This window comes from Fundulus heteroclitus, chromosome 4, assembly GCF_011125445.2.
Source record: "Fundulus heteroclitus isolate FHET01 chromosome 4, MU-UCD_Fhet_4.1, whole genome shotgun sequence".
Classification (NCBI taxonomy): Eukaryota; Metazoa; Chordata; class Actinopteri; order Cyprinodontiformes; family Fundulidae; genus Fundulus; species Fundulus heteroclitus.
The window spans coordinates 17,221,002-17,240,223 of NC_046364.1; the positions used below are offsets into that span (position 1 = coordinate 17,221,002).

Below are 19,222 nucleotides of genomic sequence, written 5' to 3' on the forward strand. Positions count from 1 at the left end.
GAAGGCGTTAATAATTTGACACGTCATTTTTAATAAAAATCTAAATTTAAAAAAAATTACAAATTGTATTTTTTTCCAAAATTGATACCCTTTGAATTTGTTTTATCAAAGAGGAACTCTAATATTTGGAGAAAGCACTTATTGTTCATAGTTTTCAGTAAGGTTCCTGCAAAAGTCAGTCTGGAATTTTGACCACTGTTTTTATGATGAAGGACTTCATTTAAAAGTGGTTGGCTTCCTGTCGCAGAGTGGGCTTTTAAATAAAGTCTATACATTTTCAATAGAGCTGAAGTTGAGTCAGGTCAATGACTTGGTGCCAACCTAATTTATCCGTTCCAACAGCAAGAAATATGTGACAGAAAGGTGTAGATTGGCTACGAGCGCTCTGTGTATATATGTGTGTGTGTTTCCTCTCTGTGTACATCTTCAACAGTTTCCTTCAGGCCAGTTAGAGCCAAATAGATTGGATATTAAAACATGGTCATTTTTTTTAAGTAGAAAAAATAACAGTTTAATATATAAATCAAACAGAAGATGTTCTCAGGAAGGTAATTTGCACTGATGATTGTTCACATGTCTTTACACTTTTTTGTTACATTGCGGTTTACCAATTGGGAAGGTAATTTGCACTCGAAAGGCCTTGTGCTGCTACAAGAAGTGCACAAAAAATTAAGTGTTTATTTTTTATTGTTAGATTTTAAATGTAATACATTGTTTGCTATCCATTGTTAATGTTTTGTGTCTTTTTAAAGGAGTTTGGTGCAAGTTTGAAGTTTTCTTCCTTTCTCATACATGCTTGACATGTAATTGAGTTTTCCTCCATTTATTGCAGTTGCCTCTATAGACTCCATCGGTCAGTGATCAGGATTGTGTTCTCTGTGACACGGTGCGCTCTCTCATAATCTAACTTCAATATTTATAGCTGTTTTATCTCAGAAGACATGACACCTCTAAACAAAAGAGCTGTGCAGTTGCAGCAGCAGATGCTTTCCCTCTTCTCCCAAGCACAACACTGGTGTCATTGTAACATCTGTGCAGAGGGGGGAATATGTTGTTTGTATATCTGGAGCGTGTAACGAAAATAATTTCCCTCTGGGATTATTAAAGTATTTCTGATTCTGATTCTGAAACGTTTGCAAAAACTCTGGAACTATACCTCCTTTAATTAATGTTTCCTTTTTGGTTTAAATTTACACTTGTGTAACATCTTTTATCATTATGTCATTTTTCTCAAGTAAATGGAAAGAAAAAAAAGCTATATTGGCTTCAAGAATCATCCGAAAAAGTAAATAAATAAATAATCAGTCCCACATATCGGGTATTGGTTTGCCTGATATCAAAATAATCAGCATCAGGTTCAAAAAACCTGTACTGGTCAGTCTCTTCTCAGTATGACATTACAACCACAATGTTTGACAACTCGTGAAGTTTTCTTCTAGTTAAAGCCTCGCCTTGACTCCTGCAAACATATTTCTTCATTGTGGCCAGACAGCTTAACTGTAATCTTTTCTCCAGAAGTCATTTGGCTTTTCTATGTGACAAGCAGCCCATTTAAGTCACACCTGAAGGTGCCAAATTCGGAGCAGTGACTTTTTTCTGGGACAGTCCGAGCTGATGACAAACTAGCTTCACTAGAAGACAGTGACACTGATATATGTAAGGGATAATGCCCGACGAGGTGTCCATTATCAGACATTAATGGACGACGCGGAGGCGTGAACCGTCCAGGTTCTCGCCTCCGCGTCGTCCATTAATGTCTGATAATGGACACTTCGAAGGGCATTATCCCACTTATACCATGGTCACTTACGATATAAATAAATATTAACTCAACTGGTGAAAGTTTTTCACAAGAAGCGGCTGAGTGAACTATTTAGCATCTCTCGTTGTGACGCGTTGCCAAGGTAACCAGACTGAATTGTTTTACCATTATTATGTAAGGTTTGAGCCAGCACAATAATTTTGAATAATCAGGCTATTTGATTGGGACTTTTTTTTTTTAGGCGTCCTATAACACTTTTTAACGGACACCCTACAACCAACTAGAATTGAGTATTCAGCAAGACCATGATATTTTTCTTTTCTTTGTTTTTCTATCTACTAGTTTATGATAGACTTGATCCTTAAATTATTGTGGCTTATTCTATGAAATTCTGACCATTTTCCTTTAAACTGAGAATGACACTTTGGTCCAGATATTCCTACAGAATTATGCCAGGACATCATTTTTGGTAACAAAAACGGACCTGAATACATGCTACTCTCTCAGCCCTCTGAACCAATTTAACCCCACTGACTCCTATTATAACAACATATTTTTATTATACAGCAATCTTGACATCAAATAATGCTTATAAATACAAAGAAAACAGGTTTTAGGTGTGACCAACAACCTGGGGCAGCACACCACATCATGTAAAGTTTCAGTTGCCTGATTCTCTTACCAAGCAAAGGAATGGCAACAAAAAACACCAAATTATGCTGAAAAGCACCAGGGTGCTCATTCAGATATGACACCAATATGGGAAAATATGATCGAATTAATAGAAAGCATTTTATATCTGAAAAGGGTTATTAACTGGTCCCAGTCTGCGATGACAGTGTGTACGTGAGTGAACATTTCAAACAGCGGGACACAGTAACCGAAGCAGCTAAATGGGATTCAGCCTTCATTCAAGATTACTCAAACATGTGCTTACCCCTTTGAACACGCATTAATTTAAACACTCTTCCTCTTTAGATTGCTTTCTGTGTTTGTTTGTTTTGTGTCTTTATCCTGTAGAATAAAACTGACATGGTTTACCCAGTGGGTGTTTTAGAGGTCAGAGAGAACACGTCAAATGTGAGTCAACCCATTTGAGTCATGTCTCAAATATGTGTGTATCTCACATATCCTCTTGGGATATGGGAGGTGTTATGTCAGACTTCAACATGCACTACCTGTGGTTAATAAAATATGTGCATGAGCTTATACAACATCTGTGACTGAGGCAACACTTTACTGGGGGTCTTTGGGTAGTTGCAAACAAAGACCACTTGAATGAACACAAAGAATAATCACAACTTTTACAGGGTTCCTACAGCATAAGGCAAGTTAAATTCAAGACTTTTTAAGACTTTTTAATGCCACATGAAATAAAAAGTTAAGACCAACTTCACGATAAACAAGATAAACCTGGTTGCGACAACTTCACCCAAATGTTTATTTTAACATAAACCATTACTTTCTGGCTCAGTAGACATGTTAAAGATTTTGAAAAACATTCCATATAGGAAGAAAGCTAAAAAACACACAAATTACAGATATATTTTTAACAACTATTGAACTGAATTCACAAACTTTGTTTTGTTCCCTACTAAAATAAACTATAAATCAGTGTCAACTCTTTTTCGCAGCTACGGTCCGGCCGCAACAGTTTTTATTGGTTCCGCTATCGGGACGGAACCAATAAAGGTTACATTGAGCCGTTCGGTAAATTTAAAAAATATATAATTATATCAATTATTTTACTGTTTGGTAAGGATTACAAAAATAAAATCCTATTTATGACCTGATAACAATTTTAAGACCTAAGAAAGACTGATTTAAGACATTTTAATGCCAATTAAGGCCTTAGTTTTATATTACAGAATTCAATGCCTTTTAAGACTTTTTAAGGATCCGCAGGAACCCAGTTTTATACTTGGTACGTCCGTCTGAACCACTGTTACCTCGAAGCTGCGAGCAGGCGCACTGCATCTGGACAGCAAATCTATGCAACACAGAAAATAAAATCCAAGCTGAACTGTAAACAACATAATAATAAACCAAGTTATTTTGTACCATTTAGTAATTCTGGTGAGATGGTGTTCCCCGGTCCCACTCTGTGTGCGCCAGGTGCTGATCGGAGCGCACCGCTGATTGACAGGTGGGGCAGACGCCTTTATAGTTGGGCAGGTGGAGGTGTGCGTCTTTGTTACTCCTGCTGCATGTCAGCTGTCTGTGTGGCTGTGGTTTTGAGATCTGCTTACGTAAGATTGTAAGTGCATTTTTTCCAACTAATTTGGTTTGTTTCTGGAGCACTGTTGCTCCAATGGCGTTATCAGCTGGAGTTGAAGTCCTTTGCAGGGCGCGGCTTCTACTGGTTTCTGGCCAGCCTTCTTCTACTACCTCTGTTTTTGAAAACCAGCTTTTTATACGCTTCTTATTTTGAGTGCATGCCTAAGAACTACAGCAATATATATAAATGGGTTGTCTTTGTACAGCGCTTTATCAAGTCTGACGACCCCAAAGCGCTTTACACCACAGTCAGTCATTCACGCACACATTCACACCCCGATGGTGGTGAGCTACATTGTAGCCACAGCTGCCCTGGAGCAGACTGACAGAAGAAAGGCTGCACAGTATCACATGCTTGTGCTAAATCTCACCGCACAAAATGTAAATAATTTGATTGCAATAAAAATTTTACTCTGAAAGATGTACATATATCTCAGTTCTTACCTTGCAGAACCATTACTCTGACATAAAACATGCTATACAGCTCATTTAAAAAAATATCTAAGATTTTTGTATTTTTCCTGTAATCTGGTTAAATCAGTTGTATCTAAAGTAAGTAATCTAAAGTTTTGCTGTAATTTGATTCTTTTAGTAAGCCATGTAAGTTGTTATACTCTCAGGTTTTGGACAGGCGTGATGTAGCCTAAGAGGTCTAGTGAATGCTCAGGGAGTTTGTGTGTATAATTAGACACATGAAAAATTAGAGCGAACATTGGTCCAAACCTCCTCTGATATTTAAGCCCCGAGGCTGCTGATGCAATCTCTGAAACTACACGGTTGTCCAACTCTGTATGGGTGGAGATGTGCCTCTCATGAAGATTTGAAGGCATGAAAAAGTGACAACTTTCCAGGTTTTTATGTGAGCAAAGCCAAAGAAATTTAAAACTTATATCTCCAAGCCCCTTTACTCTGTTACTTTTAAATAAAAGCAAGTCTTCGGCAGTAACCGAGGACACAATTGGATACTTCGACCTCAGCTTAATTATAGCTGTTCTGTGAAAGCCTCAGAGGTTTCTTAGAGATCACCGAACAAACAAACGTCTTACAGATCAGGAACGCTTCTGTAAAGGTTTCAAGCAGGGTTAGATTATAAAACTAAATCCCAACAGAGTCATCAAGAAGGTCCATGCCAAGTTTGGAGAATCTGCAGACATGACACAACTCAGCTTGGAGAATCTGCTGAGAGCTACGAATATAATACTAATATAAATAATAGCTGTGCGGCCTTTAAGTGTGGCAAAGAAACAGCCATTGTGAAGTTTAGCCATCAGTGTATTAGCACGTTGCTAAAGACTGACACAGCTAACATGTGCATGAAGTACAGGTGGACTTTTTATCACAATATAATGTGGTAATGTTGTGATAACGATAAATGTGATGATGAAAGACTATTCACAGCTTTTAAACACAACTACTGTCCACGAAAAAACATTTTAAAATGTAACACATATTAAAACTAATTTGTAAATATATTTCATTAGGACTCTAGTTCCATAAACAAGTGTGATTTCTTTTTATTACCAAACTGCACACTGTAACTACATTTAATTGTATTTTTGAATTTATTGATATTTGCTTTCAATAAACAAACAGTGGAGAAAATATTGGCAGTTTTGGAGGTTTTCAGACACCACTAGGTGGACTTTACCGTTGTCAGGATGAATCCAAATTCTTATAAGAAATTTTCCACAATAATGATACGATAAAAAGGCACAGGCCTAGCATGAAGGTTCTCCAATCAGATGTGACCAAGATTTTATTTTTTTTAACCTAGATGCAAGCCACTAAATGTGGAAGAAAACTATGCCTGGATTACCTGAAATACCTGTTGACTGGGACAGAAACGTATCTTCCAGCGCGACAATGCCCCTAAACATAGAGCAGGAGCGACGGTGGAATGATAGCGACCAAAGCATGTTTGTGTGCTAGAAGGTCCAGAACCAAATCCAAATGGGGATCAATGGCATCATTCCAAAAAAGCTCCTCCTGGATGTTATCCATTCAGTCGGACTGAGCTCGAAGCATCTTTCAAAGAGAAACAGGCGTCTGAATCTCTCGATGCTTAAGGTGGTTCCACAAGCTACTGACCGACGGTAGCGGAACACAAATGCATGCCACACTTTTCAGATTCCTAATCTGAAAAAAACAACAAAAAAAAACGTTTGACAACCATGTAACATTGTTCTCCCACTTCAGAACAGAGCACTCATAATAACCCAGCACACTAAGTCGGAACTTCAGATTTTAAAGTGACACAATGTGAAAACGAGGGGTGTGAATAGCTTTGAGAGATATAAATAGATTACCCTAACCCGCCACTACCATCACCCCCTGCCCTCTGTCAGTCATGCATCCCCACCCACTGCTGAGTGAGCACAGAGAGAGCAGAGAGGGAGCACAGATCATAATGGCTCACAAATTATCAGCAGCAATGGGGGGATGGGGAGCTGGAGCGAGTGAGAGATTATCTGGAGCACGGATCAATACTGCAGTCAGTTTCTAATGAGGGAAAAAATTGGTCCAAGTCGAGCGAATGAAATCCCTGCTCAGCCGTAGGTTTGTTTTCTATACTGCCTGGCGATATGGCATCATGGCCGCAGTCATGATTTGTGCAGCAGCGCCCCAAGAGGGGAATAAAGGCCATGGCACATGGACGACAATTAAGCGGTGACAACATTTTGAGCGTTATTTTTGCTTTTCTATATTCTGGCTGCCTCACTCATGCCCTCCTGATCTACCCACATTCCACTTTCTCTGTATATATTTCAGACATCACTAGGGACAGATTTAGAAAAGCCTGAAGAATAATGGCTGTTTGTCTTTCACCACCCTTTTTTTAAACCACCCACAGCTGCCAGCTCAGGACAGTAAATCCTACACCTCACCCACTCACACTGCCTAGCAGCACAGCTATGTGCTACTATGCACCAACACAAAGTGCCTCCTTGTAACTCAAAAGGAATCAAGATTAAAAGGCTAAATGGATAATAGACGTTACTTTTTCTACCAAGGTGACTGAAATATGTGTTAAACTACAGCTTAACACCATCATTAAACGTTCGGTGGTGTTATTTCTCTCTGGTTGACTCACAATTCTCTACATCTGCCTTCCTTTTTTCCTTTTTTTGTCTAACGGGGGGCCTCTTGTGGGGTGGGTGCGGTGTGGGGTGTGTGTGGGGGGGGTGTTATTTATGGCTGCTCGGTGCAAGTGGACACATACACACAGATGCACACACACCCTTTCACAGGATGAAAGGGCAGTCACACAGCCTGCAAACATGATTTTACAGCCCTGGGTGGAATGAGTGGTGGAGGAGAGAATGAGGACAGAGCACAAAAGGGAAAAGCCCTTAAATTTACAGGTCCCAGCAGTCAGACTGCAACTGTGTAGCGGCACACAAGCCGAAAACCTTTTCACAGAGAAGACAACTGGCTGTGTGCAGAGAGACACATGTGCAGAAGTGGGTCTTAAAGATGCATGAAAACACAAGGAGAACATCCCTGAAAGGAGGGCACTGCTGCTCCTTTTCCTGGAGTCTGCTTTGCAACAGGAGACAATTTCCATATGCGATCCGCTCCAGTCTAATATAGACAGTGAGGGTGCAGACGGGCGAGAAAGCCGGCAGGTTTGCAGGGCTGGATCATATTTGTCCAGCATAGAGTAAACTACCACAAAGAGTCCAGAAATTCTCACACACACACAAAACTGTATAATTAAAAGAATAGCATCCGATTAATAGACTTCATTCCCTGAAAAGGGCAGAATTTACTAAAATAAATTACAATTTATATAGTATCTCATTTTATTAGAAGCATAAAACAGCATGCTGAGAATATTACCTGATGAGTAATAAAAAAATACACACCACTATGTATAATATTAATACAATATTATAGTTTTGAAAGCTTTTTTTGTCTTTCTTTGCAGGTCAAGTAAAACCCATTGGAAATAAATCATTAGACAAAAACATCTCAGTAGCCCAGAAAAAAAAACAGAGCACGCATTTCTTTTTCATTCAGATTCTGTTTGTATCCTGATAAAATCAAATAGTCAGTACCACAATATTAGGAAGACATGTTAAAAAGGTAAACATCAGATTTTAAGGGTCTGTGGACATAAAAAGCAAAAAACAAATGCTTAAAATGCCAGAATGTTACTAACATTTTCTTAGTTGCATCTTTCATTTCAGCTAAAGTCATGCTTTGCAGGCAGTTTTCAAAGCATCAGTAGGAACATATTGTCAAACAGCATCACCAACAACTGGAGTTACCTTTAAAATTGAAGGAAAACAAGCAGACAACTAAACAGAGCGCCGACCAAGAGGCTCACAGCAACATTAGGGAAGCTGCAGGAATTTCTGACAAGTACTGGCTGTGTAGTACATGCCACAAACATCTCGAGTATTCTTGGGTGCTGTAGGGTAGGAACAAGGGAGCCTTTTCTTATCAAGGAAAACAACCAAGCATGAATAAATGTTACAAAAACCACATTGAAGTCTCCTAAAGGTATGCTGGAAAACGTGTTAGGGTCACATGACATCAAGGTTGATATTTTCACTATAATTCGTAAAGATTGGCTTGACGCAAACACGATCCAACCCGCGGACATTTGGGATCCATAAGCTTTTGGCCAGGGTGCACGGACGGTCAGCGGACTTCACCTGAACTTCCAAAAGCATCTAAAGACAGTTACAAGGTCGGCTTTCTATCACCTGAAGAACATTTCTAGGATTAAAGGACTGATGTCTCAGCAGGATCTGGAAAAACTAATCCATGCGTTTATTTTTAGTAGAATTGATTACTGCAACGGTGTTTTCACAGGTCTGCCTAAAAAGTGGATCAGACAGCTGCAGCTGATCCAGAACGCTGCTGCCCGCGTCCTCACTAAGACTAAGAAAGTAGAGCACATAACCCCAGTTCTAAAGTCCTTACACTGGCTCCCTGTATCTCAGAGAATAGACTTTAAAATACTTCTGTTAGTCTATAAATCACTGAATGGATTAGCACCTAAATACATCACAGACTTGTTATCAGTGTATCAACCCTCCAGACCATTAAGGTCTTCTGGCTCCAGCCTACTCTGCATACCTAGAACCAGAACTAAACACGGAGAAGCAGCATTTAGTTCCTATGCTCCACTTATCTGGAACAAACTTCCAGAAAACTGTAAATGTGCTTAAAGCCTGAGTTCCTTTAAATCAAGATTAAAAACACATTTGTTTAAAATTGCCTTCAACTGTCCTAGTTAACTGAATCACCACTTTTTTGTTCTATTTTCTATCTATATTTTATTCCTACTTGCTTTTATTCTGTTTTATTTTGCTATATTTTAATCATGTAAAGCACTTTGCATTGTCTTTGTACTGAATTGTGCTATATAAATAAATTTGCCTTGCCTTGCCTTGCCTTCATAGTCGACCCTAATTTTCTACATTTCTTGTGACAAATTCCAACATTTCCCAGACTTTTTGCTAATTTGACGCAGCAGAGGAATAGATAGCATGAGGCACCCATTGCAGACCTATCAGTGCAGCGCAGACAGTGGCTGTGATGCAGTTACATCTGGTTTACATAATCTTAAACTGCTACAATCAATTGTGTAAAAAAGAAAAAAATAACGTAGAATTAAATAAGAGGAAAATCAGATGGGATTAAAATACATTTAGTTTAAAAACCGTCTGAACAGCAGGGAAGTTTACCCTTCATGGGTATGTGTCTTAAATTTAATAAATACAGTCAATTTGAAACTTTTACAGTAGCATATTTGTATTCGGAATGAGATTTTTCCTGTGAACACAATTTATTGTTTTTTCTGACCTGCCTCTGTGACCTTATGGTTATCTCAAGTTGTCTTTAGGAATATACTTGCTTACATATCACACTTTCCAGCAGAGAGGAGTTTAGTACAGCCTCTTAAAAAAATATGATGATATGAACATTAAAGCAAACAGAGCTCTGGTTTGAGAATAGTATCTGTATCGGCAGATATCCTAATTACGGGATCAGGAGTGAAAAAATGTGGATCGGTGCTTCCCTAGATAATCTACATCGAGTTGTACACCTTTATAGTCACATTAGAGGTGGAAAACATGCGTGCCAAATTCCCTTAACTCATTTACTTCTCCTGTTTAACATTCCCTAAAATACATCACCATGCTCACAGCTACCACAATAATGAACAAAAACACAGAAGGACTACACTGCATGGTCTGAACGTAAATATAAAGCTATACACTTAACTTTACATTCAAATCCATTCATCACTACCAGCATCATCAGTCCTATAGCTAATAAAGTCAATATTAATTATTAATACATTCAAAAGTCAGGGCCAACTTTAAAACATGAATTACTATACATTTATATAAGCACATTTTATTTAATGCTGCGATTGTTAAAAGCTCCTTTTAAACCTCTAATAAGCATACGCTATATTAATAACGCATAAAGTAGATGGTAAAAGGAGACAATGTAACTTTTTCCAGAGCCGGAGACAAATCAGCCCAATTTAAAATGTGATGAACATTAAATAGGAGACAAATCTTTATCCACACAGGTAGACAGACAGTGGATTATTTTTACATTAACACTTGGCAAACCTGCAGTTGTTAACGCTGAATAGATATAAACGTGAACAGTTTAATAAGCACTCCAAAGCAGCTGTCACAACGCGGCAGAGAGCAGAATCACAACTCATCTTCAGGGAAGCTCACTTACATCTACTTTAATTCCTTTCCATTTCCCAAACAAAAAGCGACAGATGGAAGTGCCGAGTGTATAAATGTCTGATTCATAGAGGTGCAGAGAACAAGCTTGCATTGTGTTTCTGTGGAGCTTCCTGCCTCTAGTGGGAGACAGTCTGATGTGGCAGTAATAACCAGCGATAAGGTGCAGCCTGACCTCTGCTGGTGAACAATGGTACTGCAGCTACGTCTTAAACAGCGCCACACTTTCCCAGAATTATATTCTTCTAATTATTATCAATCCCAAACCACATCACCCATTTAAAACGATATTATTCAGAAGCAGGAGTGGGTGAGTTTCTAAATGCACCATTTCCCATTTCCCATACTGAACGTGATGAGATAAGGCAAAAATCAACCACTTACACTTGATTTTACCAAAGTTAATTGCTTTTTTAATTGCAGAAAGCAACTAAATTAAACTAAAGCAAACTAAATCATAAAATAGCGTTCGAGAATGTCTTTGAGTATACATATAAATCAGATGTACTTCACCAACCTGTTCTTTAAACTGCTCCTGAGACAGACAGTCGGTCACGTTAACACAACCCAACAGGCATCCGGTGGGATAGTCTTTAGGAAACTTTGGCTCTGCAGGGAGAAGGATAGCAGTTTATTAGCAATTATGCGCATGTCAAATACTAACGAGCCAAACCCTGTTTCAGCCAATTAACATTGTTGAAGCAGCCAACTGATCATATTGTTGTTCAAAATTCAGACGCTCTGCCAAGAAGCTGAATTATTCTTATTGTTCAGAGCCGAAACAAACCAAACATGCAGAGGTGCTTTATAAAAAAGAAATAAATGAGTTATTTCACAGTTGATAACAGTGGCTCGACTGCTGTGGTCTATTCTGTAAAAGCTATGGTTTCTGATTCTGAACGCTACAAAAATCAGCATGTAAAAGCAGAAGTTACATGGTTCTGCATCGAAAACTACAAATCTTGGAACATTATGAAATTTAAAATCTTTAAAAAAGGAGAAAAAAAAGCAATCAATGTCTTGCAAAGCAGTTAGAAGTGTTGATAGTACGTGAACAATGGGCAAAATTGACTCATTCTGGTATATTATTCACAAAAATATGTTTTTTTAACTTTCCTGTGAAATATATTTGGTAAAAAAACAAGGTTAAATATTGAGGAAAAAAATTAAATCCTAATATAATTCAACCTTTTACCCAAAGATAGTTATGAATTTAACATAACGTACTGTTTAGCTGTCTTTCAACATTATTTGTTCACAGGTACACCTTTGTATGTTTTTATTGTATATTCTGTGGTTGCAGGTTTTAGCGATGCTGAAGACTTCTATTCCTAATTATTATTAACTCAGAGTTTGTTGGTTTATTTTTAGTTTACTTTAAGGCATACCTTTCTTGTAGATGTGGCGGTACATTTGTTCCACCTCAGCGATCTCCTGAGGTGTGGGTTTCTTGGCTGCTGCGGCTATCCAAAGGCGGCCTCTGTGTGACGTGTACCAGGTCCGTCCTTCAACCCTGCACACAACGCACAAAATCACACGTCTTCCCCATTTAATTGTTCCTAGTAGGTGCCGACTCTAACGCTTTGCTCGTTTTAAAGTTCGGTATGGCATATGGTGCCCATCTTTACCTCTTGATGCCTCTGACGAGCAGCGATGCCCACGGCTGATGCATGCTGAGACACCAGCCTCCATCGGACATCTCCTGCAGCTCTTTGTCTTGGAGCCGCAGCCTGTGGCGCTCCTCTCCTCCTTTTTGCTCCGTCGAACTTTTCCTCTGCTCCATGGGCTGCTTGCGCTGTTCCCTGCCACCAATGTCCACCCACTGGGAAGTAGTAGGAAAAAAAAAAAATGTTGACGCCAGTGAAAATCGTTGTTATAGTTTGTAAAAATGAATCGTTCACATAAGAGGCGAACAGCGAAACTGGCTGATTTCCAGCTGGATCAGGCCTGAGTGATGGACTGTACCTGAGGGGAAAATACTCAAAGGTTGTTTTCACCATCGCTGACATGTCTCAACTTAAAGACAGAGGAGACGCATAGATATGGAAGTCATTTGAAAGTTAACCGAGATCTGCTATTTATTTAGGCTCTGAGAGAGAGCCAGCCTTTCAGCAGAGAACAGGGTGGCTAACAAGAATACAGCAAGGTTGAGCTGTTTTATCCTCTCGACACTTCGAGCCGTCTGTCGTGAAACCCACTGAATTTGGAAATATCAGCGTTAAGGTAAAGGCCTAGATTCTTTAGGCAGTACACAGAACGTGCCGTTTTTGTGAGGCAAGCTGTGCTAATCTTGCATATTGTGAATAAAAGACGCCAAAGCCAGTTTAAAAACAGCATTATTTTGTCTTTGTAAAACTTTTACCTTAAAAAAGGTAAAATCCGGAAAAGGACAAGATTTTTTTAAACAATCTAGTTCTCGTATTTTCTTATATTATAGGTCTTAGAGAGAACTATAATATAAAAAAAATGACAGTCTAACAATCAGCAGGCCAAAGCTTCCCAAAAACCAGATATACAAATTCAGCAAGAAAATCCTGACTGGTTACGAAGGCTAAACGATATTAGGAAAACATGCAATAATATCAATGAATGTTGCCATTACTCCAGATAAATAATTAAACTGTGCGAATATATATTTTTTTCTTTCTGTGTTAGGATTAACCTAACAAAGTTTTATATGAAAAAGTTGCCCTTGGCCAGCATCTGCCATTTTTATGACCTTACCACCATCTTACCTTAGAAAACCCTTTTTATGCTGCAACATTCTAAAGTCACCAAACATATTTGTGACAAAGAGCCAGAATGCATTGCTCCTAAATAATTAGCCAGCATTTATTGCAGCTCTATGCATTACACATTGGCCTAATTGGTTCAGCTCTCATCAAAGTTCCCCGTTACCTTCAGCAAGTTATGTTTCTGGTCACTTTCTAAATGTTAAGATAAAAAAATCCCCTGCAGCATATTTCCTGTTCCGTTGTTCTTTTAAAAAGGAACTTACCTCTGGTGCTGATTGCATAATGTTTGGGTTGACCAGCCCACTAAGGTTCTGCTTTCCCCCTTTGCCTTCAGAGAACCCTGGAGACTGTGGTGTTGACCCACTGTTCATACCTTTGAGGGTCTCATCCAGTCTTAAAACACACACATTGCAAAAACGATTAAGTGATGCGATTACGTGGGATTTCTAGCTAAAAAGTGAAGACGAATCTTCATCTTACTTGCTGTGATACTCGTTCAGATTGCTTCCCTCATCAATCACTTGTCTACCAGCGAAATCCAGAGTGATCTTCCTGTCCTTACGAGACGAGTGGCGAAGCTCTCGCAGGTCCTCTTCTATTTTCCTCAGCTTCTCCCTCTCATTGGGGGACAGCCACTGATTGGATTCGGCAGCGAAGTAATCCGACTCATCATCCAGGACCTGCGTCCTCCTGACACTGCGGTCCGTGAAATAAACGGTTAAGTTATGACCAGGTGCCATATATCTGACGTAATCGAAATGTCCAGTCAGGCTGTTGACACCCCCCCACACCCAGCAGTAAACCTGTCCGCTGCTGAGAAGGCAGATATTTTATGGTACCTGTTCCTGTCATATTCCAGCAGTTTGTCTTTGTGCTGCACGGCTTTCTCCAGCCCAGCCTTCATCTTGGCTTCCTGGTGGGGGAGAAGCTCCCTCTCTCCAACATCTGCAACAAAATAAAAATTGAAATAAAACTTTATCCATGACGCAGCTTAGAAACTTCATATTTCTTGAACTAAGTCTGAGGAGTTTTAACTCTAACCTCCCATTAGCTTCTTTCTGAGTTTCTGACTTTTGTTGGAGTCCCGCTGGAGAATCTCCTGCTCCTCTCTGGTGCAGACCTAAAAACGACGGAAACGGAAGTCAAAGAAACTGAACGGCAGGAAACAGCAGCGGAGATACATTTGCTCACCAGGCTTCCGCAGAAGAGGCAGGGTCCCGAACCCTCCTGCTCGCACACGATACGCCCGCAGCTGAGGCAGTTGTTGATGAGCGAGTGCCTTTGGGCAAGGCACTCGCACGCGTGCCGACCTGGGAGTAGAACAGCCAGCTTGTCCTGACCCTCTTTAGCGTAGAGATTGACAAACTTGGTTTTCTTCTTAGTTGATGAAGTGTTACTGTGTTCCTGGGCCTGAGGCCAGACGGGATGGAAGAGAAGAAACCAGCGAATCGAACATTGAATAAACAAGAAAACAACGCACAAATATTAGGCAAGTGTGGGCTTTTATAATTACAGTATTTAAGCAGGAGAGAACCACTGAGATATGCAGAATTATTACACAGCTTTCTATTCCTCAGGTAAGGGGTCCAAAAAAAGGAGACTTAAAGCAGCACCATGTAACCTCCAGCCACTAGGGGCGCTAGACTTGTAACTTCCAGGTTTAGCGCCCCTGAAGGCCACTGGCAACTCTGCACTGTCGAAAAAATTTGACAGTCTCCCTCCGTGTTTTGGAATCTGATAGCAGACCAGTTTAAACCAGCAGATTGAGAAGTTACAGAGTTGCTTATTAAGACGAGGCCACATTAACTCCTCTAGATTAAATTTTACAGAGTGCCAAAATATGTCTGATCAAGTGTTTTTTTTGACTGATGAGACGAAAGTGACTTTTGACGGAGCAGATGGACGGGCTCTTGGCTGGACCGGAGGCAGAGAGCTCCACCTCGACTCAGACGGCAGCGGGGTGGAGGTACTGGTACCGACATTGTTGAAGATGAGCTAGCAAGTCGATCATCAACATATCAAGAACCTGACTATGACTGAAAAGGTTGTGACTGTTATTAAGAAGAAAGATGGCTACCTTGGTGTTTAATTTTTTTTTATTTTTTTTTTAATGACTGAAATGTTTGGAATTATTATTTCCGGTGAAAAGAAACAAATATGCTTTATGTCTTGATTATAGCCAAGGAACAGAATAATTTTTACCCTGGAAAAACCTGATTTCTGCTAAATTGATGCGTCGGCTCAATCAAAAAAAAATAAAATAAGTGTTCCTTTGCAAATTAAAGTAGTCAGAATTTCAATGTACCTGGAAAAAGCATTGATTGGTTGAGTTTCAGTCATTCCAAACATATATTTAAAATATACATATAAAGTTACATTTCTTCTTTTTCCCACACCACTCATTGAAAAAAAGAATAGCAGGAGGTGGAAAAAGGTTTCAGAGGGAGATAACGTCTCGATCCGATGAACAGTCCACTCTTGCCACATGGCTCCTCAGGAGAATGGAGGGATTCCCCTCCTCATCAGCGGAGCTTGCTTATTTAGGTTTTTATTGTGACACTGCAGTAGACTGCAGCCTACTGTATAAACAGGATGGAACTGGACTTCATGCAATTGAATTTGAAACTTCCACCACAATTTGTTTATAAAGTGCTTTGTGAAATCCTATTATAAAAATCTATTGAATAACTTTGTTCATTTCTGACACAGTTTGGTATTTGTGTATAATACCAAACAGTAATAATACCGAATTTCCCCATTGTGTGACAACAAGGGAATTACTTATCTGACACAGTTATATTCAATAACTTAGAATATAACTGAAAAGTTCATTTATTTCAGTAACTAAGGGAGACATTGTATGGATTAACAGAGTCTGATTATGTTTTAAAGCCTGTGTTTTTATTGATTGTGGTTGTTTTTCTTTCAACCTCCAGCTATTAAAAACACAGCATTTAAAATGTGAATATTGCATCAGACCAATAAACCATTTTTCATGCAGAAATGAGTGTTTAATGAAACGTATATTTAATACCGACTTAAAGTTGTTGTTTGTTTTTTAATTACTTTTAATCTGATAAACAAACTTCTTGGAAATTAACTGATTTGATTGATTACATTTCTAATTTAATCAATCAAATCAATGTGTATTTGTCCATCTATGTCAACATGGATATATTTTGCACTGTGCTCTAGTTTTACCTCACTAAAACTAACAAACGGCTCAGTGCTGCCAAATATATGACTGGTATTAAAGTTATTACTGTCACATTACAACAGCAACAGAACGTAAACAGGACTAGTGAGTCGGGCGCCACTGTGAGCTCACCCTCATCAGATCCATGGGGGTTTTGACCGTCTCAGGTTCCGGTTCTGTTCGGCTCACAGTCATCACTTCCTGCTTGTTTCGCCCTTTACGTTTGGACTTCTTCTGCGTGTCTTTGGTGGTGTCTTGCATTTCTATGGAAACAAATAGTTTTAATTTAAGAAAACTTAAACGCTAAGGAGATATCTAACATTTCTGGTAAGATTTTATACGACCGCAGGTTGTCGGATTAGAAAAAAATATTATTTAACAGAAAAACATTAATGAGTAGAAATATTGTCCTACCTGTTGTTGGTGAAGCTGATTCTTTGAATAGGAAAAGACCTGCTGTATCCACGCCCTGTCTTTGACATTTCTTCCATCTGCTTAGGAGCTCATCTATAAACTGGCCTTTTGCTCCATCGGTGCCCTGCAGAAGGTCTCCCACGTACTCCTCAATCTCCTCGGGTCTTTCGATGGAGAGAATGTACCTGGGCGATGGGAGATCACAGATTTCCATTTTCAGAGTTGACAGTCTGCTCAACATGTGTCATTGCTGCTGCCCCCCCCCCCCTTAAAAAAGGTACTGAAACATTTTTTAAGAATAATAATCTGAATTTATACAGATGTTTTTTAAAAAAAATCTACTTTTACAAATGATTATAGCTTTATTAAGCAGATGGATTTTTTTACTAGACGTTTGTTGGTACGATAGGTCAATAAAAAGTAACATATGTGATTTCTTTTAATATTTAGCCACACCCTGGGATCAAATGTTAAGAAACATAGTTAGATTTTAGATGGACTGGAAAGAAGGCAAACAGCTGAGCCGAGGAGAACAAAGATGTAGGAATCTAATTGGACACAAGTAGTATAATGTATTCAACTATATCACCGTTTATTATGGTTTAAAAATCAACTTTCTTGATGCATAAAAGTAGAAAAAAAAAACGATTAAAAACATAAAATTAGAGGATCCAGGACTGCTTGAGGCTTCTGCTTGTCCTTATGTTAAATGAGAACTCGGGGGAAACTTTTCAAGACACAAATATCTTCCAAATACATATATTCATTAAACTCTTAAATAACTTAAATTCTTTAAGTTATTGCAGAGTCTAAGTCTTAAATAACTGCAAACTGAGTTCCTACTAAGGCTGAATAAGCTAAATATTACAAGACTAGTCAAGCAATGTTCCAGGATGATAAAAAAAAAACTCCAAACAGAATCTATATTTGAATAAATTCTCCTTATAGTATCTACATTTTACAGTTTTTGCGAGCCGTCTGGAAACACCAGACATGAGACTTGAAAACCAGGAGAAAATGACGGATGAAAACATTTTAAACAGCTTTAACAGATGCTGAGAATGTCTGCACTCAGGAGCTAGCTGTTAGCTGATATGTGGCTAATAAACGCGTCAAAACAGCTGGAACAACAATGAGAAACTTAGACTCTCATAACATATTGAATTGTGTTAACAAAACGTCAACTGTCGTGATTTTCCCCTTACACAGAATATGTTTTATTAACGGGCCATTTCAGCAGAACACCACCATTCAACTAGCTAGCTTTCAGCTTGTGACAGGCAGCCTTATTTAACACTTACCTCACAATGTCTTCACTTGCCTCCAGGCCGAACTTGTGGTGTAACTGGTCCACACACCACTGCAACAAGGCTTCAGACATTTTACCGAAAAAATAGCAAAAGCGAGCTGAGAGAGAATAGAAACCCAACGAAAGGTTCAATTTCTGAGCAGGTTTCCAGTCGGTACGCTATCGATGGCGCACAAAGTGTCGCTCGTAACTGAGCCGCTCAGTCTGACAGCTCTTTTACGTGACTGCAAAGTTCATTTGCACAGAAGCTGTGTCATGGAAATCCTCTCAAACCTGAAACTCAGTTGTGTTTTTCTTTCATTTCTTTCATTTTTTTTTTTTAAATTTACACTCAACGGTGCATATCTAAAGATAACCTGGGGAAAATAAATCGCAAAATTCATACAATTCAAGCATAATTTTTAAGAAAGGCGCCGTGAACAAAAACTTGTAGGTAAAATGTTCACAAGTGGACATGGTAGGTCTCCCAGTCAAATGAAGAAATAATAAAAAAGTCCAGTGCCAAAAATTTTGTATCTCGGAAAACAGCCCTAATTCCCACCAAACTAAGTATCCCAAATGCGAGTCAACATCCGGTTATTTAAAGTTTTCCCTTTCAGCTTGTGCGATCTCATATCAAACATGCCGCAATCTGGTCTTTTTTTTTTTTTCATCTCATGAGATTTTATAGGCACAAAATAATCACAATGACTCTAATTTGAATCCTAATTTCTTGATGGTTGTACCTGTTGTGTCCAGCCACAAGGTGGCAGTTTTGTTCCGCAGTTTATTTTCAGTGACACGTCAGATTGTACTTATGCATTT

The 19,222-nt window shown here is 39.0% G+C and overlaps 1 protein-coding gene across 1 annotated transcript in view; it reads right to left on the minus strand.

Moving 5' to 3' along the window:
• The window catches only part of trip4 (thyroid hormone receptor interactor 4), a 119,180-nt gene extending 100,577 nt beyond the window's left edge, over positions 1–18,603 (minus strand). The window contains exons 1-11 of the mRNA XM_012850857.3: positions 18,411–18,603; positions 17,110–17,294; positions 16,828–16,958; positions 14,691–14,909; positions 14,541–14,619; positions 14,339–14,444; positions 13,980–14,195; positions 13,763–13,892; positions 12,393–12,586; positions 12,153–12,277; positions 11,282–11,373 (exon numbers count right to left, since the gene is read on the minus strand). Coding sequence (XP_012706311.2) covers positions 11,282–11,373; positions 12,153–12,277; positions 12,393–12,586; positions 13,763–13,892; positions 13,980–14,195; positions 14,339–14,444; positions 14,541–14,619; positions 14,691–14,909; positions 16,828–16,958; positions 17,110–17,294; positions 18,411–18,490 — 1,557 coding nt within the window. The 5' untranslated portion in view covers positions 18,491–18,603. The remainder of the gene's footprint in view (positions 1–11,281; positions 11,374–12,152; positions 12,278–12,392; positions 12,587–13,762; positions 13,893–13,979; positions 14,196–14,338; positions 14,445–14,540; positions 14,620–14,690; positions 14,910–16,827; positions 16,959–17,109; positions 17,295–18,410) is intronic.
• Between the last annotated feature and the right edge of the window lie 619 nt (positions 18,604–19,222).